Source organism: Myxine glutinosa, chromosome 12 (genome assembly GCF_964187855.1).
Source record: "Myxine glutinosa chromosome 12, kmMyxGlut1.1, whole genome shotgun sequence".
In the NCBI taxonomy this organism is placed as follows: Eukaryota; Metazoa; Chordata; class Myxini; order Myxiniformes; family Myxinidae; genus Myxine; species Myxine glutinosa.
This window is the reverse complement of record NC_136272.1, coordinates 87,609,573-87,634,437: the sequence shown is the minus strand read 5'-3', so window position 1 is coordinate 87,634,437 and position 24,865 is coordinate 87,609,573. Positions and strand designations below refer to the sequence as shown.

The 24,865-nt window shown below is 48.4% G+C and overlaps 1 protein-coding gene and 1 long non-coding RNA gene across 2 annotated transcripts in view; one reads left to right on the top strand and one right to left on the bottom strand.

Moving 5' to 3' along the window:
• The window catches only part of LOC137437583 (uncharacterized), a 230,052-nt gene that overhangs the window by 43,119 nt on the left and 162,068 nt on the right, over window positions 1-24,865 (top strand). The window contains exons 4-8 of the mRNA XM_078766282.1: window positions 747-806; window positions 2,011-2,076; window positions 2,183-2,242; window positions 3,283-3,348; window positions 3,454-3,519. Coding sequence (XP_078622408.1) covers window positions 747-806; window positions 2,011-2,076; window positions 2,183-2,242; window positions 3,283-3,348; window positions 3,454-3,519 — 318 coding nt within the window. The remainder of the gene's footprint in view (window positions 1-746; window positions 807-2,010; window positions 2,077-2,182; window positions 2,243-3,282; window positions 3,349-3,453; window positions 3,520-24,865) is intronic.
• Window positions 8,262-8,512, bottom strand: LOC144888440 (uncharacterized). The gene is made up of 2 exons (XR_013621014.1): window positions 8,406-8,512; window positions 8,262-8,307 (listed from the first exon to the last, which is right to left on the bottom strand). It is a non-coding gene; the product is annotated as an uncharacterized LOC144888440 (long non-coding RNA).

Below are 24,865 nucleotides of genomic sequence, written 5' to 3'. Positions count from 1 at the left end.
AAAGCATGGTGGTGGAAATATTATGGTTTGGGGCAGCTTTGCTGCATCAGGGCCTGGGCAGCTCACCATCATAGAATCTACTATGAATTCTTCATTGTACCAGACGGTGCTTGAGGATAATGTGAGGCCATCTGGCGGAAAGTTGAAGTTCAACAGAAGGTGGACCTTGCAACATGACAATGACCCTAAACATACCAGTAAATCCACCAAGGAATGGCTGAAAAGAAAGAAATGGAGGGTTCTGAAATGGCCAAGTCAAAGCCCGGATCTAAATCCCATCGAGATGTTGTGGGGGGATTTGAAACGAGCTGTGCATGCAAGAAACCCTTCAAACATCGCACAGCTGAAACAATTCTGCATGGAGGAGTGGGCAAAAATTTCTCCCAGTCGATGTCAGAGACTGGTAGACAGTTATAAGAAACACCTACTTTAGGTTGTTTCTGTCAAAGGGGGCAATACCACCTATTAGAGCCAAGGGTGTACTTACTTTTTCCACAGAAGGAAATGGCATCTCTGTTACTTTCTTGTTGAATAAATTCTTGCAAAGTCAATTTTCCATTGTTTTTTGTTCAATTAGATCACCTTCATCGATAGATATTGTTTAAATGAAGATCAAATATTGATATGTCCACATATGTCAAAAAGATTTAAAAAACACTTCATGGGGTGTACTTACTTTTTCACGTGACTGTATCTACCGCAACAGATGTACAAGAAACTGAGTTTTCAATCCTTTTTCAACCTAGGCTAAAGTTTACCACACATGAAAAGAAGAACACGTGTTGTGGTGACATTGCATCTGACGTGTAAGTAAGAAAAAATATCCCTTTGGAATGACCTTGCATGAAACGTGCTTGCAATAGAAATGGGATTTCTTTAAGGAAATTCAAACTCTCCCTGTCGTATCTCGATCACATTTTGCTCTTTAAATATTTTCTGTACCATTGTTTGGAGGTTTCAGTGCTGAGTGATGACCTGAGTTGTTTAACCTGGGTTGACATGTCTCTTGTAAAGAGAAAACAAAATACAGTTAGGCGCCACGTTCATTCAGGGAAATTAGAAAGAAAAGGGGACATACTGTAAAGGAAGAAGTCGCGGGTGTGTTGGTGACCCCTTCCTCACCCTCATGTAAACAGACTTGGCCCCGTAGGGCTCAACGAGGTGTCGATGCAGGTGGATGTGTTGTGCAAGTGAGAGGTTTGTTGTCGTGGAGTGTATTGTGTGGTGCTTAGCTCTGAAAATAAATGTTGGATGTCTTGTGTCATTCATTGATGCTCCACAACAGGCGAGCCCTGAGGTGTATGCGATGAAAGATGCAAGGTTATGTGGTGCGTGTGCGAAAGACATGTAAGATGTCAGTTTTACCGGGATGATGTCATTGCCTGTTCTGCTTGGCAGTTTGGGGAGCACTGTGTGTGGCACCTTTTGGGTTACCAGGATGTGAGGAGTTGGAAACAATGGTGAGGTGATGCGATTTGAGAAGGGTTGTTCGAAAGCGCGTGTTGGGAAATAAGGGTTTGAGAATGGGTGCTGGAAAACGGCAGTCAGTTCAAGTACAGGTGTCGGTAAATTCGAGTTTGGAAATGAGGTTCGAATGTGGAGAGGAAAAATGAAGGTTTGGGAATGAGGAAGAGAACAATGGGGAAGGTTTGAACCACAATCACAACGCTATCTCCCTTTTCCCCGGTACGAGGATTGGTAACCTAACGAAGCAATCACTGTGGAAATATCTGAACTCCAGGGTTGTTTTTTGTGTTGGATGTAACTCAGCGGGATCTTTTCCAAATCTGAAACACATCGATTGCACATTCACTTGTCTGTCCGTCCATCTTGACCAAATTATGGGGTTTTACGTGTTATTTTATGCACCTTTGCCCAGATTATAATATTTTACGTGATGTTTACTGGGGGGCACATTATTTTGTGAGTTGTTGAAATGGAGAATGTATATGATATCCGATTTAGCACATTTGTACTCGGTTGTGGATGAAGAGTTCTGTTCTTTTGCAGGGAACCAAAGATGAACAAGGCTTTACCATCCAAGACAAAGAAAATCAGTTGTTGGAAGCGTCTGAAGTAAATAATCTTATTTTCCTCCTCTTGACTTTTTAAACTTGTTTTAAGGATGTTTCTACTGCAACAGATGTACAAGAAACTGACTTTTCAATCTTTTTCAACCTAGGCAAAAGTTTACCACACATGATAAGCAGAACAAGTGTTCTGGTGACATTGCACCTGACGTGTAAGTATGAGAAAATATCCCTTTGGAGTGACCTGGCGTGAAACGTGCGCGCAATATAAATGGTATTCCTTTAAGGAAATTCAAGCTCTCCCTGTCGTATCTTGATCACATTTTGCTCTTTAAATATTTTCTGTGCCATTGTTTGGAGGTTTCAGGGCTGATGGATTCCACTGAGTTGTTTAACCTGGGTTGACATGTCTCTTGAAAAGAGTTGACAAATTATCGCCAGTTCCCTGAACAAATGACATTCCTGCCAGTCAACAAAACGATTGGTGAACCGATTCGTGAAAACCTTGTGCCACACCTGTTCCCACAGGCAGACTCCAAAATAAGGGATAGGTATCTGAAAAAGAAGATGAAGTTTGAGGTTGTAAGAATGTCCATCGAGAAGTGCAAATGACAAGCATCAGGAGATACCTGATCTGAGGAGAGGGATGTGATACACAGAATACCACTTCAACCAGACATATCAAAATATTAATCTTTGTTTGCAAATATTTGATCCATAACAAAGGATGCAACGACTTCTTTGTTCAATATTATATCAGAATAATACGACCAATACTGTCAACCAATACAAGGAACTTTGAGGAGGCTATTTCTCTTATAGTGCCTGCTCTCAATGATCACCACATTAATTAAATTAATCTGTTCATGTACTCATCACTGAGAAGGTGTTGGGTGTTGAGGTGGTGTTGGGGTGGTGTTGGAATGTATGGAGATGAGGACATTGTCGAGGAGGGGCAGAAACGTCACCAGTGGATGAACAAACATCTGTTACGGGTACATCGCCTGGTAACAGGTAGCTTCTCTCGGACTGCTTCCTGACATAAGACCCTGAAGCCGACGAGTCGTTGTCGCCGACGACGAGATGGGGCTTTTTTTTTTCTTTTAAACACTGTTGCCAACATTGTTTTATTTAACGTGATGTTTAGTGGAAGGGAAATAATTTTGTCCGTTTTTGAAATGGAGAATGTATATATTATCCGGTTTAGCACATTTGTACTCAGTTGTGGATGAAGAGTTCTTTTATTTTGCAGGGAACCAAAGATTAAGGAGTCTTCATCATCGAAGACAAAGAAAAGCAGTTGTTGGAAGCGTCTGAAGTAAATAATTTTATTTTCCTCCTCTTGACCTTTTGAACTTGTTTTTGGATATATCTACTGCAACAAATGTAGAAGAAACTGACTTTTCAATTCTTTTCAACGTAGGCACAAGTGCTGCAGACGTGATAAGAAGAAGTACAAGAAGCATTCTGGCTTTGTTGTACATAACATGTGAGTAAGAGAAAATATCCCTTTGGAATGTCATTGTTGTGAAAAACCAGTCGGGTCCACAACTTTAGTCCATCTGGTGGTTTAATTCCATTAAGACCATGACATCATTCTGTAATACAGGAAATGCAATAGGAATAAGGTTTGGCATCACATGGGTCCATCCATAACATTCAATGCAAGCAAGCTTAATATTCTATGCAGGCGTACCGTTAGCGAATCCACTAGATGTAACATGTCACAGGAGAAGTCCCCCTGAGCACCGACCGCAGCGGGTCTTATAGCCGCGCCCCTAGCGGTGTCAGCGAGCAACAATCATCACCTGGGTTCAGCATTAGTATGAATACGATTTCACTACATTCTCCCCACCGTTAGAATTATACTGCAGAGCGGCTAGAATCGAGCGAGCGTCAGCATTAACAGGGTATCAGTCGACCCAACCGTACCGGTCCGGGCGGCGAATTTCTCTGCCAGCACGCGTCCGAAATTCCCCCAGGTACGGCATCACGTATCCCAGAGGCCCCCGGCGTCGGAGGAGCTACCGGAGTCAGGTGACGAAGGGGGTACCGCCAAGCCTTAGGGCACGGGTAGATGCGGCGAGGGGAGGGTCGGCAGACTTTCAGCGACGAGAGCGTCGGAAGAGTCAATAGTCTCATAGATTGGTTCGATCGGTTCGTCCGATTCCCTACAAGGGTCGGCGATCCCACATGGGGCAAGATGACGTACGGAGACAGTGGTCTCACGTCCATCAGCCATCATCACACGAGCATGCTCAGGATTAGCCTGGAGTATCTGCACTTTGTCCACTAAGGGGTCGTACTTGCTCGTGCGAACCGCCCGTTTGAGGTAGGCTGGCCCGGGCTCAGCGAGCCAACTGGGTAAAGACCGTATACACCCCGTGCTCCTGGGGTGGTGGAAAAGTCGCTCGTGGCGAGTCTGGTTGGTGGCCGTACACAGTAGAGCCCTGATCGAGTTCAACGCCGCAGGTAGCGACCAAGCCCATTTATCGAGGCCCCGGCCGAGGGTCCGGAGGTTGAGAATGACAGCCCTCCATATAATCCCGTTGAAGCGTTCGATCTGCCAATTTGCCTGCGGTCTGTACGGTGTGGTGTAACTAGAAGCGATGTTATTTTGGAGCAGATAGCCTCGCACCTCCTGAGACAAGAAGACCGCACCCCGGTCGGTATGCACATAGGCCGGGTACCCGAACATAGAGAACAAGTTCTGTAAGCATCGCATTACCATGGCAGCAGTCATGTCCACGCACGTATAAGCGAAGGGGAATCGCGAGTACTCATCGACAATAGTGAGCAGATAGCGAGAGTTACTCGACACCGGCAATGGGCCCTTGAAATCCATCGCCAAGCGTTCCTACGGCCTCGTAGCCCTAACCAGAGTCCCCATGGGTGGGTTATAGAAACGCGGTTTGATTTCCGCGCACATAGCGCAGTCGCGACAGATACGGCGGATATCGTCAATCGAGTATGGTAGATTGCCACGCCGCACAAAATGAGCGAAACGCGTTACGCCCGGATGCCCCGCAGTGGCATGCAGCACGCGTAGGCCCTCCAAAGTGGTGATACCCGCACACGTAGCCGGTCTCGATAAGGCGTCGGCGGCCTGGTTATCCTTCCCTGGGCGGTATTTGATAGTGTCGCAGAAGTCGGCAAGCTCTATACGCCAGCGAGTGATTTTCTCATTCTTAATGCGCTGGGCGTGTAATGTGTCGTACATGAACGCAACACTTTGCTGGTCCGTGATGATTTGGAAACATCGCCCGAGTAAGTACGGGCGCCATCGCCGAATAGACTCGACGATCGCATACGCTTCCTTTTCGACAGACGAATGTCTCCGCTCAGCGGAGGTAAGAGTCCGTGAAAAGAAAGCCACCGGACGCCCTCCTTGGGAGAGGGTCGCCGCGATGGCCTGATCCGAGGCATCATTTTCGAGGACGAAAGATCCGCTCTCATCGATCGTCGCCACAGCGGCACTGGCGATGTCGGCCTTAAGGCCTCCAAAGGCCGCCAATGCGGCCGGACGCAGAGGGAATGTGTCGCAGGCCCACAAGGGGGAGATCTTTCGCGGAGAAATTTTGGACCCATTTGGAGTAATGGACGAATAGCCAGAGGGCGTGCTTCAGGGACGCCCGGTCGCAGGGAGGGGCCATGTCGAGCAAAGGTCGCAGACGCTCCTTATCCGGAGCGACAGAGCCATGGGTCACGGTGTACCCCAGAAGATCTATCTTGCGTAGAGAGTATTGACACTTATCCTCGTTCATGGTTAAGTGATACCTCTGCGCGACCTCGAGGAAGCGCTTCAGATTAGCATCATGGTGCCCTTGGTCATACCCACAAACCGTAAGATTGTCTAGGTAGATGAAAACATCGGTTAAGTTCTCCCTCGCAATGAGGTCATCCATGGCCCTCTGGAAACAGGCGACCCCGTTCGTTACCCCAAAAGGCAATCGAGTAAACTGGTACAACCGTTGCCCCGACTCAAATGCGGTATAGATACGATCTGCCCTAGAGATGGGGATCTGATGGTACGCACTACGGAGATCGAGAGTGCTGTAGACCGAGTACTGGGCCACCTGTCGCACCAGCGCGTCCATCCCCGGAAGGGGGTAGGCATCCAGCTGTGTAAAGCGGTTAATCGTTTGGGAATAGTTGATTACTATGCGTCTGCGGTGTGCATCGCTTCGCACCACCAAGACCTGGGCTCGCCACGGCGACCGGCTAGGTTCTATGATACCGTCTTTCTAGAGCTGAGCCGTTTCGTCCGCAATGAATTGCATGTCTGCTCGAGAGTAGCGCCGTGATTTTACCGCGACAGGGGTACAGTCGGAGGTTAGATTGGGGAACAGCGAAAGCGGCTGGATTTCCATTTTCGCTGGGGCACACACAGCAAGCGCGTCAGCCCCCACAACAAGCGTGTCAGGCCCACCAACCTCCATTTCCAGACGTCCATGTCGCTGAAGAAAATCGTGTCCTAACAGAATATCAGCAGATAAAGCAGGTAAGACCATAAGGTGTACATCTGGGAAAACCCGTCCCTTTATCACGAGTTTCAATCGGCATTCCCCCTTCGTGCTGAGTCGAAGTCCCTGGGAAGCCATGAAGATCCGTCTCGTAGACCTCAAGACCTGCCAACCATGCCTGTGCACTAGTCGCTGGTCGATAAAACTATCCGTAGACCCTGTATCCACCAAGGCCCGCACACAATGGCCTTCGACCATGAGGGGAATAAGGGCTTGAGCCAGGCCGGACGAGCCTGCTGGGAGTGGGACCGAACCTCCCGAGTGGGTCGGCCTCGCCTCGCCTGCGGATCCTATGCCAGCGGCAGTTTCCGGGCATCAGAGGGTGCCCGTGGAGTCTCGTATAAGTTGTCAGGGAGTTTCCCATGCAATCTGCAGTTTTGCGGTCATTGCCGGAGTATTCATTGTCCATGGGGAATCCGTTAAAGCCACCAGAGAGCTTTCCCATGCATTCCGGTGTTTTGCGATTCAAAATCGCCGTTTGATGTGTATGGGCCTCCGTAGTATTCGAAATCGCCGTTTGACGGGTGAGGGCCACCGTAGTTGGTACCGAACTCGTGTCGCCGCCAGTGGACGCCGTACGCTCTTGAGAGACACGACGAGAACGTACCGCTGGGGCTTGGCGAGGCTCCAAAGCCCCTCGCGTGGCCCGGAGTCTGGTCAAGGACGCATGTGCCATGCCCGATTGAGGATGAGACTGTTGTGGCTGTTCAGTGACTCGCCAAGGTCGATTGAGCGACCAGGGGCCCGCGAAGAGGGGCCCTGTCCTTCAAAGCCGGGTAAGGCGCCGTGTTCCGAGCTCGGCTCGTAGGCTCCGCAATGAGCCCATTCAAGGCGGCCGCGCGCGGTTTTCCGGCACACTTTCGCGTAGTGCCCCTTTTGCGAGCACAAATGGCATATGGCGTCCCGAGCCGGACACACGGCCCGGGAATGACGTCGTCCCCCACAGAAATAGCAGGTGGCTCCGCGTAAGGTCTTGGGTCTGGCCGTTGCGGCAGCCATCAGGACCGGATCCTCCTCCGGAGCATCCTGGAGTTCCGTGAGCAGTTCCGCTCCCTCGGCGGTAGCACTCTCCGGCCGTGCGTGGAGCGAGGTTCCCGCCAAGAGGCGCGTGCGATCACAGACGTTCGACTGCAACCGCGCTTCAGTGTATACCTTTCCTTGCTCGAGTGCCGCAGCGCAGGTCAGGTCGGTCTTCTCCAGGAGTTTGAGCCTTAGGTCCTAAGAGGAGACCCCAGCGACATAGGCGTCAAGGAGAAGGTCATCCTGAGCCTGCTCGTGAGTCCGTGGCTCCCGGGTACTGTCCAGCAAGAGTTGCCGGAGTTCCTGGGCATAGTGATCCATCGGCTCGTTGGGTTGCTGGCGTTGCGTTAGTAGCAAGTGCCGAGCATACACCGGGCTCTTTTCCTTTATGTACAATCGTTTGAGCTCCGCAATCGCGAGGTCGTACGTCGCACATTGTGCGATGCTATTGTGCACCTTGTAGTTGATTTTGGAGTGAAGCGTTGCTAGCTTCGCGACAGCCGTCGGCTCGGTCTCAGGCTCAGCGAAATGGTTCTCCAACGTTTTCAGCCAGTGCTTCAGTTGCAATCCACCATCCGAGGCTTGCGGGTCGGCGCAGAATGGTGTGACCACCAGCGTCTTGTTGCCCGCCATGTCGGTAGATCGTTAATGGAATTAAGTGTTGTGAAAAACCAGTCGGGTCCACAACTTTAGTCCATCTGGTGGTTTAATTCCATTAAGACCATGACATCATTCTGTAATACAGGAAATGCAATAGGAATAAGGTTTGGCATCACATGGGTCCATCCATAACATTCAATGCAAGCAAGCTTAATATTCTATGCAGGCGTACCGTTAGCGAGTCCACTAGATGTAACATGTCACAGGAGAAGTCCCCCTGAGCACCGACCGCAGCGGGTCTTATAGCCGCGCCCCTAGCGGTGTCAGTGAGCAACGATCATCACCTGGGTTCAGCATTAGTACGAATACGATTTCACTACAGTCATGACATTATATGTACTACCGATATAAATGGTATTCCCTCAAGGAAATGAAGCTCACCCTGTCATATCTCGATCACATTTTGCTCCTTAAATATTTCCTGCACTATTGGTTGTAGGTTTCTGGGCTGAGGGATTTCTTTGAGGTGCTTACCCTAAGTAGTTTAGCCTGGGTTGGAATCTTGCCAGATATGAACGGCCATCCTGGTGTTTTGCATGAAGGGCGAGGCATTGATGTATCGATGTATCATTGTATCGTCCCAGTAAAGGGCATGAAGATTATATTAATCTATTAATCTTTAATTTTTGTTGAATATTAATTTTTGTTTGCAAATATTTGATCCAGAGCAAAGGATGCGATGATTGCTTTGTTCAATATTATATCAGAATAATATGGCCAATACTGTCAACCAATACAAGGAACTTAGAGGAGGCCATTTCTCCCATAATGCCTGCTCTGAATGAACACCGCATTAATTAAATTTATCAGTTCATGTACTTTTCACGGAGAAGGTGTTGGGTGTTGAGGTAGTGTTGGGGTGGTGTTGGAGTGTATGGAGATGAGAATATTGTGGAGGAGGGGCAGAAACATCACCAGTGGATGAACAAACATCTGTTATGGGGTGGCTCTCCTGGTATGGGGTGGCTTCTCTCGGAATGCTTCCGAACGTAACCCTGAAGCCGACGAGTCGTGGATAACTCCGCCATCTAAGGTGATTAAAATCTGGCAGAGTCCCTGCAGCTAACTTTCACTTTACTTTCTCGGTGACTAATTAGTTACTCGGATAGGGACTATGCTCTCGGTTCCCACCTTTATCTTTTTATTACATACGGCTGAGCGAAACTGAAGGTGGGATTCCGGCTGGACTCGCATAGTGAATCAGTGGGGCACAACCTCCCTTCTATTTATTGTTCCGGTCCGGCTTCCGGTCCGGCTTCAATAGGCTTCCGGTCCGGTCTGAAGAGGACGCAGGCGTCACATGCTCGCCGCTTCTTCGACTGGGCCACTGTCTGTGGCTTGCTTTTTTGGTGGTCGTGTGGATTTTTTGGCCATTGAGTCTGCCCTCCGCATAGTCCTGGCTCGGCTCCCTGCTTCGCCTACCCGGCTCCTTCGCCTGCTCGCTGTTTCCTCGGGCACGCTCTCGTGGGTTGTGTCCTTCGCAGCGGTGTGGCGGTGGTTTTCCCACCGTGATCTTGATTTGTAGCGGCAGCGGTTGATTGCCGCTGCATTTCCCGCTTTGCCGTGATCAACCTTGGCCTCGTCTCGTCTCTTCGCTCCTGCCTGACATGGCTCTGCGGTACTCCGCTGCAAGGCTCCTTCTGCTCAATACCCGCTCCACCCCATCATGCATCTCTGCCATCAAATCAAATGGACTCCTCCGACGACCCAGGTACATTCACCGTGGCTCCGGTCGTAAGTTTGTATATGTACAATCAGATCACTCCATCCCCGTCCTCTGGTCGGCTCAGCGCACTCCCACTCATCGTCCCAGCGCACCTAATCACGGCAACGCACAAAATCGCACCTCCTGCCTGCGAACCCTGGCTAAATCACGTGAATTCATCCCCGCTGTTCAAAACAACATCAAGCTCACCCTGTTCAACACCCGGTCCCTCAACAACAAATGCCTCATCCTCAACGACTACATCCTGGATAACAAACTGGACTTTCTCTGGCTCACCGAAACCTGGCAACAACCACTGGACTACTACACGCTCAACCTCACCACACCCAATGGATATTCCTACGTCAATAAACCATGCTCGGAGGGCCGAGGTGGTGGAATTGCCGTTATCCACCGTCAAGACATCAGGACCAGCCTCATCCCCATCGCCTCATCCTCATCCTTTGAACACCTGGCTTTTAAACTCTCTGGTCGCACGCAGTCAGTCATGGCTGTCGTCTACCGCCCTCCCAAACCACACCCATTATTCCTGTCTGACTTGTCCTACTTTCTGACCCAGCTATGTTCCCTCTCCCCCTCAATCCTCCTCCTTGGTGATTTCAATATCCACATGGACTCCACTGACTCCACAATAACCACTGACTTCACTGATTTACTCACCTGCTTTAACCTCACTCAACATGTCAACTTTCCTACGCATATCCGTGGTCACATTTTGGACCTTGTCTGCTCCACTGGATTAATTTTGCACCATCTCTCTGGCTCCGACCTCACCCTCTCTGACCACTTCGCCATCACTATGACCATCAACATCCCCTCCCCAACACCAAGACATTATCGCACTATCAACTTCCGTAAGCTAAACGCTCTTTTACCTACCTCATTCTCATCCACCCTCTGAAAAAATGTCCACTTCTCCCTTCATTGACCTCCACACCCCTTCCGACCTCACTGACTACTACAACCACACTCTCTCCTCCTGCCTTGACCAGCTTGCGCCTGTAAAAACCAAAACAGTTTCTTTCACCCATTCTGCTCCCTGGTTTACCCCTGAACTCCGCCTGATGAAAACTCGTGCTCGCCAACTTGAAAGACTCCGCAATAAAACAGGTCTCACAGTTCACTCCCAAGCCTACAAGGACCACCTACAACACTACAAAGATGCCCTCTCCCACGCCCGCTCCGCCTACTACTCTCAAATTATCCACTCTGGCTCCGGAAACCCAAAAGCACTCTTCTCGACAATAAACAAACTCCCCCGCCCCCTGGACACCACCACCCAGTCATTCACAGTAGACAACTGCATCTCCTTCCTTTCTTTCTTCCAACGCAAAATTGACAACATCTACAACAGCTTGACCACCGCCGCACCCGCTCCCCCTCCAACCACCTGCCCCCCCTTATCCTGCCTTCCCCTGTCTCAATTCTCCCCGGTCTCCCCTACTGACCTCTCTGAACTCCTCATAGGAATGAAAACTGCCACCTGCACTCTTGACCCCATCCCCTCCAGCTTTGTCAAGGCCTCCCTCCCTGCTCTCTCCACTTATCATTGCAACAATAAACTCCTCCCTGTCTACAGGCATCGTCCCACCATCCCTCAAAATTGCTGCTGTTACCCCCAAGTCCGTTTCCGGTCTTGCTGGCGACGGTTCGTTTTTTCGCAGGTCTCCACGCTCTCCATCGAAATCGAAGTTAAGTCATTGTTCCAATTTGTATTTTCGTTATAACTGTATTTCTTTTATGGTGTATGTACGTATATTGTCCCGTCAAAGATTTTCGGTGCAAATCTTTCATACCTGTATTGAAAATCGCGTTAATTCGTGTCGTCTCGAGGCCCTGTACAGTGTACACTGTACAACCTTGAGGCTTTGTTTTTCTCTCAGCGCCTGTCGTTTGTGATCCAATAACTTTCGTTCTCTGTTTTCGCAGTCTTTCCACCCCAAAGCCTACTTCCTTATGTAAATCTCAACTCAAAAAAAAAAAAAAAAAGACATTACCTTCTCTGTGCTCATTCGTTTATTCTTTCTTATTCGTTCGTTCGTTCTTCGACCACGTGTTTCTCCCCCATTTCCCCAGATAGATTGTCAAATTTCAATTCGTTATTTTATCGTCCATGTGATATTGTTTGATTATAGTTAGTTTTGGTTTGAATTTCCTGTAACTCGTATTTAATTAATCGTGTTCTGCTCCTCGTGTGTGGCCTTGTACTGTAGTTGTACCCCCGTCGGTGTTTTGTTAACTTAAGTGTGTTTTGCTTGGCTCTTGGTTTTTTCCCTTCTACCCCGAACATAATACTGTCTAACGTTCTAAATCCCCACCCCCCCCCCCCCAAAAAAAAAACAAAAACCAAAAACATTTATTTTATTTTCTCCACGTGTACTGTTGTCTCATCCTGTATTTTCTGTCCAGGTGTGCTGTTCGCCCCACCCCCATTATCTCCTTGCCATCCACCGTTTGCCCTGTTCACGTGACTCGTGGTGGTCCCTCTCGGCTCTCCCCCCGTTGGTATTTTTGTGCATATAAGATTGTTCATAGTTCTGTTTAAATATTTTTAAATATGTTTAACCTTTCCCCTTCTGTTTTTTATTCAGTGGTATATTACAACACGCTGTTTTTCTTCCTATTTAAAAGGCTTTTCTCAATTTCCTCTCCAACTCATTCCACTTCAAAAAAAAGAAATTCAATATCTTATACGTCTCCCTCACTACATGGTCTAAATTCACATTCATTCCATCCCTCCTCCATCATCCTGAACCGGATTGCTAACTTGAAAATCACAACAAACCCAATTTGTTATCAATGTTCGTCTTTCATTAATCATCCACTTTCTAAACTCCCCTCTTGTCCCTCCCATCCAAATCCCCCCCCCTTGCACCTACACTCCGAAACTTCCCCCTTGCCCCTCCACTCTTAAACTCCCCCCTTGCCCCTCCACTCCTGAACTCCCCCCTTGCCCTTCCCCTCCTAAACTTCCCCTTTGCCCCTCCCCTCCTAATCCCCCCCCTTGCCCCTCCACTCCTGATCTCCCCCCTTTCCCCTTCCCTCCAAAACTCCCCCCTTGCCCCTCCCCTCCTAAACTCCCCCCTCACTCCTCCCCTTCAAAACTCCCCCCCAATCCCTCCCATTCAATTCTCCCCCCATACCATTCCTCTCCAATTCTCTCTCCTCCCCCCTCCTCCTCCAAGCTGCCTCCTCCCCACTTCGTCTCCCTTCTATCTCATACCTCCACCCCCCCAAACCTTCTACTTTCCTCTGCCCCCCCCTCAAACAACCCCTCACTGTGCCGCATCCCTTCACCAGCAAACCTTTCATCCTCCTCATCCTTCCCTTTCTTGGAACTCTTCTGCAACATCTGAAACACTATCAACTGCTCTCCCTACCTCCCCCTCTCATCCTTCATCTTACCCTACTCCTCCCCTCCCCTGTCCTGTACCCGATGCTCCCCCTCTCTCTTCATTAACGGTATGGACCTCAAACATCCGGGGCCTTCGCTCAAACCTGACTGATCTCTCCATACAGGTTGCTTCTGACAATCCAGACTTGATCTGCTTAACAGAGACTTTCCTCCTTCAAGATGTCTCTGATTCCTTAATATCTCTTCCTGGTTACTCCCTCCTCCGGTATGATAGACCTGAGCCTCGGCCTGGTGGTGGGGTGGCTATCTTTGTCAAAAACTCTCTTCCTCACTCTCCTTGCACTGCTCTCTTTCCTCCTCACCCGCAGGAGTACCTCTGGTTACGGCTTCCTCTCCGCTCCCACCTTTTGTTCATATGTGTTCTGTACCGTCCCCCAAACAGTGATGACTCCATCTACATTTCAATGTCTGACAACATGGACCAACTTCTATCCACTCATCCCAACTCTCTCTTCCTCATATGTGGTGACTTCAACTGCCATCATGCCACCTGGTTGGGTGTGGGTTCCTCTCTCACTAGTCATGGCACCTCAGCAAAGGACTTCTGTGACTCACTGGGATTGACACAATCTGTCAATTTCCCGACCCGGATCTCAGCCAATGGAGTATCTTCTCTTCTAGACTTGGTTATGACAAAGTTCCCTGCTAATGTCTGCTGCTCTTCTTCTGCTCCAATCGGTTCTTCTGATCATGTGCTTGTCAAAGTGGACATCTCTCTGGCCATTCTCAGAGAGCCTCCTCAGCGTCGACGAGTCTGGCATTTCACTCAGGCCGACTGGGACGGTCTTCAAGCAGCCATCAATCGTCTGGATTGGTCTCCCATCTCCACTGCCTCTGACATCAATTCTTCCTGGGAATTCTTCCAAAGCAAACTGATCTCTCTCATGCACAGATTTATCCCATCTCGCCTTCAATTGTCTTACCCTTCCTCCCGTCCATGGTACACTGAATCTTGTGGTGAGGCAGTTGCCCTGAAACAACTTGCCTTTGCCTCTTGGAAGGCTAATCCAACTGAAGGAAATCTCAGTTCCTTCCACCAAGCTCGGAACAAGTGTGTGTCTACCCTCAGGAGTGCCAGGAAGCACTATGTCTCCTCACTCAAGAATGAACTCAAACCTGTCTCCTTCCTCCAAATCCTGGTGGCGTCTGGTCAAATCCGTTTCTGGTGTTTGTTCCCCCTCCATCCCCTCCCTTACCTCAAATGGCCACACAGTTGACATCGCACGTGACAAAGCCGAATGCCTCAACTCTGTGTTCGCCTCGAAATCCTTAGTCCCAAACCCATCTCTCTCTGTTCCCACCTTTCCCAGTCGAACCCAACTGCTCCTGGACTCTGTGTCCTTCTCTCCTGACAAGGTGGAGGAGTTTTTGTCAAACCTCGACTCTGATTCTGCAACTGGACCAGACGGCATCAGCCCACGGGTCTTAAAATCCTGCTCTGCCGCTCTATCTCACCCTCTCTCTGTTCTTTTCACCCTATCTTTTGCTCAAGGTCATCTGCCAGCATCCTGGAAATCAGCTAACATTACCGCTTTACACAAAAAAGGTGCAAAAACAGATCCTTGCAACTACAGACCAATCAGCCTGCTCCCAATTATCAGCAAAGTCATGGAATCCATCATTGCTTCGGATATGAAATCTTTCCTCTTCTCCAATGGCTTGATCTCTGATCATCAATTTGGTTTCAGACCAGGTCACTCTACTCTGGACATGCTGCTTCTGCTGTCTCAACAATGGATGGAGGTCCTCAATGCCAAACAGGAAATCAGAGCTGTCTCCCTTGACATATCAAGGGCCTTTGATACGGTCTGGCACCCAGCTCTGCTCACCAAACTCTCCTCCTATGGTATCCATGGAAATCTCCATGCATGGCTTGCGGACTTCCTCTCTGGTCGTAGTCAACGTGTGGCCCTGAATGGATTTCTCTCATCTCCCCTTCCTGTTCAGGCTGGAGTTCCCCAAGGAAGTGTGCTGGGCCCTGTGCTTTTTCTGGTCTTTATCAATGATCTCTCTGACTCTCTGGAAAATCCTCTCTATCTCTTTGCTGATGACTCCACTCTCTGCCGCTCCATTCCTCTTCCCTCAGATCGGCAGTCTGCAGCCTCCTCACTCTCTGAAGACCTGGACAAAATCACAGACTGGTCAAACAAGTGGAACATGTCTTTCAATCCTGCCAAATCTCACTCTCTTACTATGTCTCTCCGAAAAGATCGACTGGACAACCCTCCCATCTACTTTCTCAACAATCCTCTCCAAGAAGTTCTGTCACTCAAGCTTTTGGGTCTCACGATCTGCCATGATCTTTCTTGGGAAAACCACATTTCCAAGCTGGCCTCCAAAGCCAGTCGCCGACTGGGCATCCTCCGTCGTGCGAAGTCCTTCCTCGGCACACCTGAGCTCCTCACCACTTACAAGGCTTTCATCCGCAGCTCAATGGAATACTGTTCTCCCCTATGGGCTGGTGCTCCTGCCTCACACCTGGCTCGGCTTCACGCTGTTGAATCCAAAGCTTTCAAAATCATTGGAATCTCCCGCGATGAAGCTATCTCTGAGGGCCTTTCACTCACTCACCGCAGGCAGGTAGGTGGTCTTTCTGTCTTCTACCGACTCCTCTCCGGCCTTGCTCCCCCAGCTCTCTCTGTGCTCTGTCCCCCAAATATTCCTACAGGTCGCACAAGATCTGCCAGCAACCCTCTGATGGTTAAACTGCCGAAATCTCGGCTCTCTGCTCACCTTCACTCTTTCATTCCTCTTTTCTCCCGCCTGTGGAACAAACTCCCACACTCCCTTCAATCCCTCTCCTCCCTCCAGGTCTTTAAAACAGCTGTTCACCACCATCTCTTATCTTCCCCCATCCATAACCTTGATCTTTTCTACCCCCACTAATTCACCCCAGATCCACCTTGTTTGAAATTCCAACTTATTTCCTGGAAATCCTGGCAGTGTCCATATGTTTATACCTCTCCCACCCCCCCCCCTTCACATGCCTCCCCCCCTTCACATGCCTCCCCCCCAAAGCCCTCTCCCTCCCACAGATCTCTCGATGTCTCCATGTCTCTCGGTCCCTGCTCTCAAATGTTGTGTTTGTGTCCTTCCCCCTCTCTCCCCATTTTGTCTACCGCTCCCGATGTTATTTGTTTTATGTGTCTGTTTGTCTTTCTGTGTGATTAATGTTCGCTCTTTCACGAGCCTCGATCTTGTATACAAAAAAAAAAAAAAAAAAAAAAAAAAAAAAATTCTAAAAAAACCTGGTCTAAACCCTGACAACTCAACCTTGACACCCTAAACAACTTCAGACCCATCTCCAACCTACCCTTTCGGTCGAAAGTTTTGGAACGCGCTGTAGCCACTCAACTCAAACATCACCTCTCTGCCAATAACCTGTATGAAACATTCCAATCCGGATTCCGCTCCAACCACAGTACTGAAACTGCTCTCCTCAAAATCACCAACGACCTTCTCCTCTCCTCGGACGCTGGCAACCTCAACATTCTCATCCTCCTCGACCTCAGCGCTGCCTTTGACACCATCGATCACACCATCCTCCTCACCCGACTTGAATCCACCTTTAACGTTACCGGCACTGCCCTCTCTTGGATTAAATCATACCTCTCTGACAGACGCCAGTTCATCTCCATCAATAACTGCAAATCCCCCACTGCTCCCCTCCCCCAAGGTGTCCCCCAAGGTTCAGTTCTTGGCCCCCTCCTCTTCATCCTTTACCTGTCCCCCCTCGGTCACTTAATCCGCCGTCATGGTCTCCAATTCCACTGCTTCGCCGATGACATCCAGCTTTTCATCTCCACCAAGTCCGTCTCCACCGACACCCACTCTATCCTGACAAACTGCATCTCTGAAATAAAATCCTGGCTTCAAATCAACTTCCTCAAACTTAACTGTGATAAATCTGAAATAATCATCATTGGCCCAAAAACGCTCACAAAATCCACCCATAACTTTGCCCTCAACATCGACGGTATCCCAGTATCCACCTCCCCTCTCATCCGGAATCTTGGCGTCATCTTTGACCAAACCCTCTCCTTCGACAAATACACTAAACAGATCACAAAGACAGCCTTCTTTCACCTGAAAAATATCGCCCGTCTCCGCTCATCCCTCTCCTCCACGGCTGCAGAAACCCTCATCCACGCCTTCATCACCTCCCGTCTGGACTACTACAATAGCCTCCTCTATGGTTCACCCTCAACAATCACCAATAAACTCCAATACATTCAGAACTCCACTGCCCGTCTACTCACCCATTCCCGGACCCGTGACCACATCACCCCCGTCCTTTACAAGCTTCACTGGCTCCCCATCTCTCAGAGAATCCAGTACAAAATCCTCCTCTTGACCTACAAAGCGCTCCATAACCTGGCCCCATGCTACCTGGCTGACCTCCTCTCCAGACACACTCCCACCCGCAACCTCCACTCTGCTGGTACCAACCTCCTGACCCCCCCCCCCCCATCCGGACCAAATTCAGATCCTGGGGGGACAGGGCCTTCTCCATCGCTGCTCCCACCCTCTGGAACTCACTACCTCACACCATCAGAGACTCCTCCTCACTCACCACATTCAAAACATCACTCAAGACCCACCTGTTCAGCACTGCATTCAACATTCAACCCACAGCATTTAATCCCTCCCTGACTATCACTTCTCCTTCTCCCTCCTTTTGCTTTAAATATTTCCCTATTGATTCTTGTCTTTTGGCAATTGTTGTTTCCATGTTTTGTTATGCATTATGTTTTGCACTCTGTCAAAGCGCCTTTGGGCTTCATGAAAAGCGCTATACAAAATAAATGAATTTATTATTATTATTATTGTTGTACGCTACGTCTAACCAATGAAGGAAAGAGACAATCGAGCAGGTTTGGAAACAAGAAATCTTGCATTAAACAGGCACGTATTTACAAGAGAATGCAGTGTGACATAAGAAACCATCCTATCCCTAGCATTCAATGAAACCCCTTGTACAACCGGCTTTAAACAAAATACAGTTAGGCGCCACGTTCATCCGGGGGAATCGTAAAGAAAAGGGGACATTAAGGAAGAAGTCAGTGCGTGTTGGTGACTCGTTCCTCACCCTCATGTGAACAGGCTTGGCCCCGTAGGGCTCAACGAGGTGTCGATGCAGGTCGATGTGTTGTGCAAGTGAGAGGTGTGCTGTCGTGGAGTGTATTGTGGGGTGCTTAGCTCTGAAAATACATGTTGGATGTCGTGTGTCGTTCATTGATGCTCCACAACAGGCGAGCCCTGAGGTGTATGCGATGAAAGATGCAAGGTTAAGTGGTGCGTGTGCGAAAGACATGTAAGATGTCAGTCTTACCGGGATGAGGTCATTGCCTGTTCTGCTTGGCAGTTTGGGGAGCACTGTGTGTGGCACCTTTTGGGTTACCAGGATGTGAGGAGCTTTCCTGTTACCCGGATGTAAGGAGTTGGAAACAATGGTGAGGTGATGCGATTTGAGAAGGGGGGTTCGAAAACGGGTGTTGGAAAATAAGGGTTTGAGAATGGGTGCTTGAAAATGGCAGTCAGTTCAAGTACAGGTGTCGGTAAATTCGAGTTTGGAAATGAGGTTCGAATGTGGAGAGGAAAAATGAAGGTTTGGGAGTGAGGAAGAGAACAATGGGGAAGGTTTGAACCACTATCACAACGCCATCTCCCTTTTCCCCGGTTCGAGGATTGGTAACCTAACGAAGCAATCACTGTGGAAATATCTGAACTCCAGGGTTCTTTTATGTGTTGGTTGTAACTCAGCGGGATCTTTTCCAAATCTGAAACACATCGATTGCACATTCACTTGTCTGTCCGCCCATCTTGACCAAATTATGGGGTTTTACGTGTTATTTTATGCACCTTTGCCCACATTATAATATTTGACGTGATGTTTACTGGGGGGCACATTATTTTGTGAGTTGTTGAAATGGAGAATGTATATGATATCCGATTTAGCACATTTGTACTCGGTTGTGGATGAAGAGTTCTGTTCTTTTGTAGGGAACCAAAGATGAACAAGTCTTTACCATCCAAGACAAAGAAAATCAGTTGTTGGAAGCGTCTGAAATACAACAACAAACACACAACATGCATTTTAAAGGCCATTTTCCCTACTAGAGCGGGGGTTAGCCTTGCGGTCCCCATGACGATCTTCTCCATTTTGCCCTATTTTCTGCATCTCTCCTTGTTAACCCCCTTGCCCGCATTTCTTCTTCCACCATCTTTAGCCAAGTCTTTCTCGGTCTTCCCCGCCCTCGACTTCCTTCTACATTCATTTCCATCACTCTTCTCAACCAGTCACTTTCATCTTTCCTCAACACATGACCAAACCATCTCAACCTGTTCCTCTTCACAGCATCAATCACAGGCTCTATTCCCATCATCTTTCGCAATTCATCATTTGTCTTCCTCTCTCTCAACGACACTCCGCACATCCGTCGAACCATTCGCATTTCCACCCTTTCCAACCTTTGTTGCTGCTCTACGTTCATTACCCATGTCTCGCTCCCATAAATCATAACACTTCTCACACATGCAGCATACACCTTTCCCTTCAGCTTCAACGACACTCCCCTCATCATCAGCACGCCACTCAGTTCCCGAAACTTCTTCCATGCACATCTCACTCTGGCACCCGTTGCCGAGTCTGATCCACCTTCTCCATTCAGCATGTCTCCGAGGTAGCAAAATGTTTTCACACCTTCCAGGTTCACGCCGTCTCCAAGATCCAACTCAACATTTCCTCCATCTGCAGCTCCCTCTGTGCACACCTTACATTTGAATGTAGCTGTCACACTGGTTGATGACCCTCTCAGACCACTACATTTTTGATGAACCCACTCAGCGCACATTGTACATTGAATGGAGTTCACTCCGACACCCTTCCTGCACACAGCACAGGGCCACTTCCCAGTTCTTTCCACCTCACCACATGCTTTACCACTTGCCATCACCTTCGTCTTTCCGATATTTACCTTCAGACCTTTTGTCTCCATACATTCCTTCCACTTCTACATCTTTTCCTTCAGTCCATCCATACTTTCCGTAATCAACACCAGATCATCTGCATACAACAACTCCCACGGTAAACCCTCCTTTACGTTCTGAGCCAGCACCTCCATCACAGCTACAAATATTAGTGGACTTAGTACCGACCCCTGATGCACTCCCACCTTCACCTCAAACTCACCACTGTTCCCGTCCTTCGTCCCTACAGCTGTGCGCGCTCTTTCGTACATTGCCATCACTACTCTGATCAACCATTCCTCCACTCCTAACTTCCTCATTGCCCATGTCAATACTTTGCGTGGAACCCTATCGAATGCTTTCTCCAGATCAACAAACCCAAGAAACAACTTCTTCCTCTTCTCCATGTACTTCTCCTGCAACTGCCTCACAATAAAAAGCATGTCTGTCGTTCCTCTTCCTGGCATAAATCCAAACTGCATTTCGTCGATCTTTACCTTCTTCCTTATCCTCCTCTCCAACACCCTTTCCAATACCTTCATTGCATGCTCCAATAACTTTATAGCTCGGTACGAGCCACACTGCAGAGGGTCACCTTTCCCCTTGTATCGAGGGACGAGGGTACTCAGTTCCCAATCCACTGGAATGCGGCCTTCTTTCACCACCAGATTACAGATCTCTGTCATTCTCTTCACACCCCAACTTCCTGCTGCCTTCAACATATCTCCCACAACTCCCGTCGGCCTTCCCGCTTTTCTACCCTTCATTGCTTTTATCGATTCCTCAACTTCCTTCTCAGTTATCTTCTCTGCCGGTCCTAAAACTGGGTTACTCTCTATGTTGCCATCCCATTCTTTACTCTGTATTCAACAGCATTTCCATATATCTTTTCCATCTTCCTTTAATTCCATCTGGGTCGACAACGATTTGTCCCACTTCATCCTTCAAGCAACTCACCCCCATCACATTTTTTTTTAAGCCTGGTGTTGGGCTCGCGGCTAGGTTGCCAGCTTAGGATTCTAGGATCCTGGGTTCGAATCCCGGTCGATCGCTGAATTAACGCCAGGGGGGTTGACTCAGCCTGTCATCTTTCCGAGGTCGGCAAATTGAGTACCAGTTCACTGGTAATGCCCTGTTTGTCGTAAAAGGCGACAAAAAGGGTTGGCGGCAGGAAGGGCATCCGGCCGTAAAACATTGCTTCAAAAAGGGGACCAACAAAAACAACAACAACCACGGTGCCCGAAAAAGGCCAACCCCCGCTTTGCGGGGAAAAATGGCCTCTAAAGGTGTTTTTTATTTTAATTTTATTTTTTTATTGCTTTTATCGCTTCCTCAACTTCCTTCTCAGTTATCTTCTCTGCCGGTCCTAAAACTGGGTTACTCTCTATGTTGCCATCCCATTCATTCTCTGTATTCAACAGCATTTCCATAAATCTTTTCCATCTTCCTTTAATTCCATCTGGGTCGACAACGATTTGTCCCACTTCATCCTTCAAGCAACTCACCCCTATCACATCACACCTCTCTTTCGCTATCTGCTTTGCAATCCTGAATACTGCTTTCTGACCCTCTTCCGAATCCAAGCGTTCTCCAAACATTTTCCTACATGCCTCCTGCACCTTTGCTACCTCTTTCTTTGCAGCCTTCCTGGCTGCCTTATAACTTTCATGCTCTGCTGTTTCTGCTCCCGTACCCTTCGCCTTCTGCCACTCCTTGAACTTCTTCCTCTTCTCGTCAATCCTCTTTCCAACTTCATCATCCCACCACCATGTTTCCGAGTGCCTCGGTGGTCCTTTTGTCCATCCACATACCTCACCAACGGCTCCCAACAGACTAGCTTTCATTGACATCCAACCACTTTCAAGCTCAACCACATCAGCCTCGACCCTACTCAGCCTCTCTTTTAATGCCTCCCTTACTGTCACCTCGTTCAACCTCCACACCTTCATTTTCGGTTGGTACTTCACCCGCCGATCTCTCCTCGCACCTTTCACCCTTATGTCGCAGACAACGAAGTGGTACTGTGAAACAACCTCCTCCCCCGGGATCACCTTTGTGTCCCAGAGGTGCCCCCTATCTCGCCTACGCACCATCAGGTAGTCAACGGTTGTCGTCGACCCACCTGACGTGTATGTAACATGCTTATTATCCTCTTTCTGGAACTGAGTATTACAAATCAACAAATCAGCTCCATCAGCAAACTCCAAAATCCTTTCACCTTCTCCATTTCTCACACCATATCCGTAACCCCCATGAACTCCGTCAAAACCATCCATACTCCTTCCCACATGTCCATTTAGGTCTCCTCCTACCACAACAACTTCCTCATCTTTCACGTTTTCCATCAGCTTCTCTGCACACCAGACCTTGTCCTTCTCTTCATCGCTTCGACCAACCTGCGGAGCATATCCCGAGATGACGTTCACCAAGAGCTTTCCAATCATCATTTTCACCATCATCAACCTATCACTCACTCTAGTCACACTCACCACACTGTCTACAAACTCCTCAGAAAACAGGACACCAACACCATTCACGTCCTCCAGGCACCCTTGCCACATAAACTTGTATTTCTGTCCCTGCCTACCCTTCACCATTCTCACACCACTTCCCTTCCATCTCGTCTCTTGCACACAACATATGTCCACTCTTCTTCTGACCAATACTTCCACCACTTCTCCTGATCTCCCTGTCATTGTCCCTACATCCATGTCCCAAACCTCAGAAACCGATCTCCACTTCGGGCTGTACCCTGCCCATATGTAGTTGTAATTGTCATGGTTCTCTTTTTGAGGCAATGTTTTTATGGCCGGATGCCCTTCCTGACGCCAACCCTCTTAGTCGTCTCTTACGACATGCAGGGATACGCGGTGTACCTATTCTAATCCAGGGTACACACTGGGAAACGTTGAAAACATAGTAATTCTGGGGGTGGTGGGGGGGGGGGGGGGGGAGGGCGGCGGGCGGCATCAGCATCATGGCTGCGGTTTAAACATATTTAAATCATAGTTAAACAAAACCATGAAAAACAATCTGGGAAAAGTCTCGAAGTGAGAACGTGGACTTGAGAAAGCAGGAGCAGAGGTGGAAGAAAAACGAGATATAGGGGGTGGGGCACAAGTCGAGACGAGGAGGAGAGCGAACAAGCACGTGTCCGGGAGGAGAGAAAGAATTAATATAGAATTTTTTTTGTTTATTTGTTTGTTCTGGTTTCAAAACGCTGGACAAAGGGTAAGATGTTCGTGAGAGGTGGGGGGGGGGGGGGGGGGGAGAAAAGAAAATCGAAGAAACCAGGCCGCACGAGGCGCGAACAAAAAAACAACGACTAATTACACACAAATTTGCAACAACTACAAAACCAAAACCAAATAGAAACACACAATAACACATACACAACAAAATACCCAGCGGAAATTTGACAAAGAAACGAACGGGAAAACACTCAAACTTTTATGCCGTGGAGAGATCGAAGCAAGCCTCATCGCTCAACATCTACTGACATATGATGTCACAAATTTAATATTTCAATAAAAATGGGTCACAGATCATGCGCATGCAATTTCAGATTTATAGGATAAGGAATTAAATTAAAACATTTTTGGCTGGGATACCACTTCACCAATGATGACATCATTATCATGCTTTTGTTCTCCATTGGGAGTACTTGACAATGTGCCAGGATTCAAATTTTTCCATTCAGCGGTTTCCGAGAAATAATTTTTTAATTATTTGCGTTTAATTGAAGATGGCCGCCATACCACGTGAACTATGACGTCACAATTATCATAAAAACATTCTGCATGGGTGCCACTCCTACCCTCAACGTTTTGTCTCAATCGGGCATGTGGTTGCTGAGAAAAATGAGGTTAAGCCCGTACGGATGGATGGATGGACAACCCGAAAACGTAATGCCTCCGGCCACCTTCAGCGGCGGAGGCATAAAATAACTATTTTCCCAAAACAAGGCTGAAAGCCACTACATGTAAAGAGCTACAGGAAAAAGAAGAGGAAAAACTGGCAAAACCTTCATCTTGTCCTGAAACAAGGAAATCTCTTCACAGGGCCGCTGTGCAGGAGGGGTTAACTCGGCCAATGGAAAAATTAATTTTCCTACCCCCATTGGGTGTATTTCAAAAGACCCCATATCCGTACTGGAAGGCCGTTGGCGACTGAAGGGAGCTCATCGACCCTTTGTCAGGTGTTGTTTTTAGGCCTTGCAGGGTGTCACAGTCACCCTCCCCGCTAGCAAAGCCCTCAGGCACTCGATGACTTGCATCCTGCCAGGCAGACACTTTCCCATTCACAGCCACTCTTGGGTTCCGATCACTCCTCCAGTTAGTTCTTTGTTTAAACTTCTGAAAGTTTAGATGCAGTACATGCATTACACTTTCCTCGTCCATCCAATCTTGAACTTTCAAAGTCAGCGCTCGCTAATGTGGAGGATTGCTGGAAGTGAGCACTGTATTTGAAATTTGCATTTTGATGAAATGTTGGGCGGTTTCGACTCCTCATTAAAGCACTT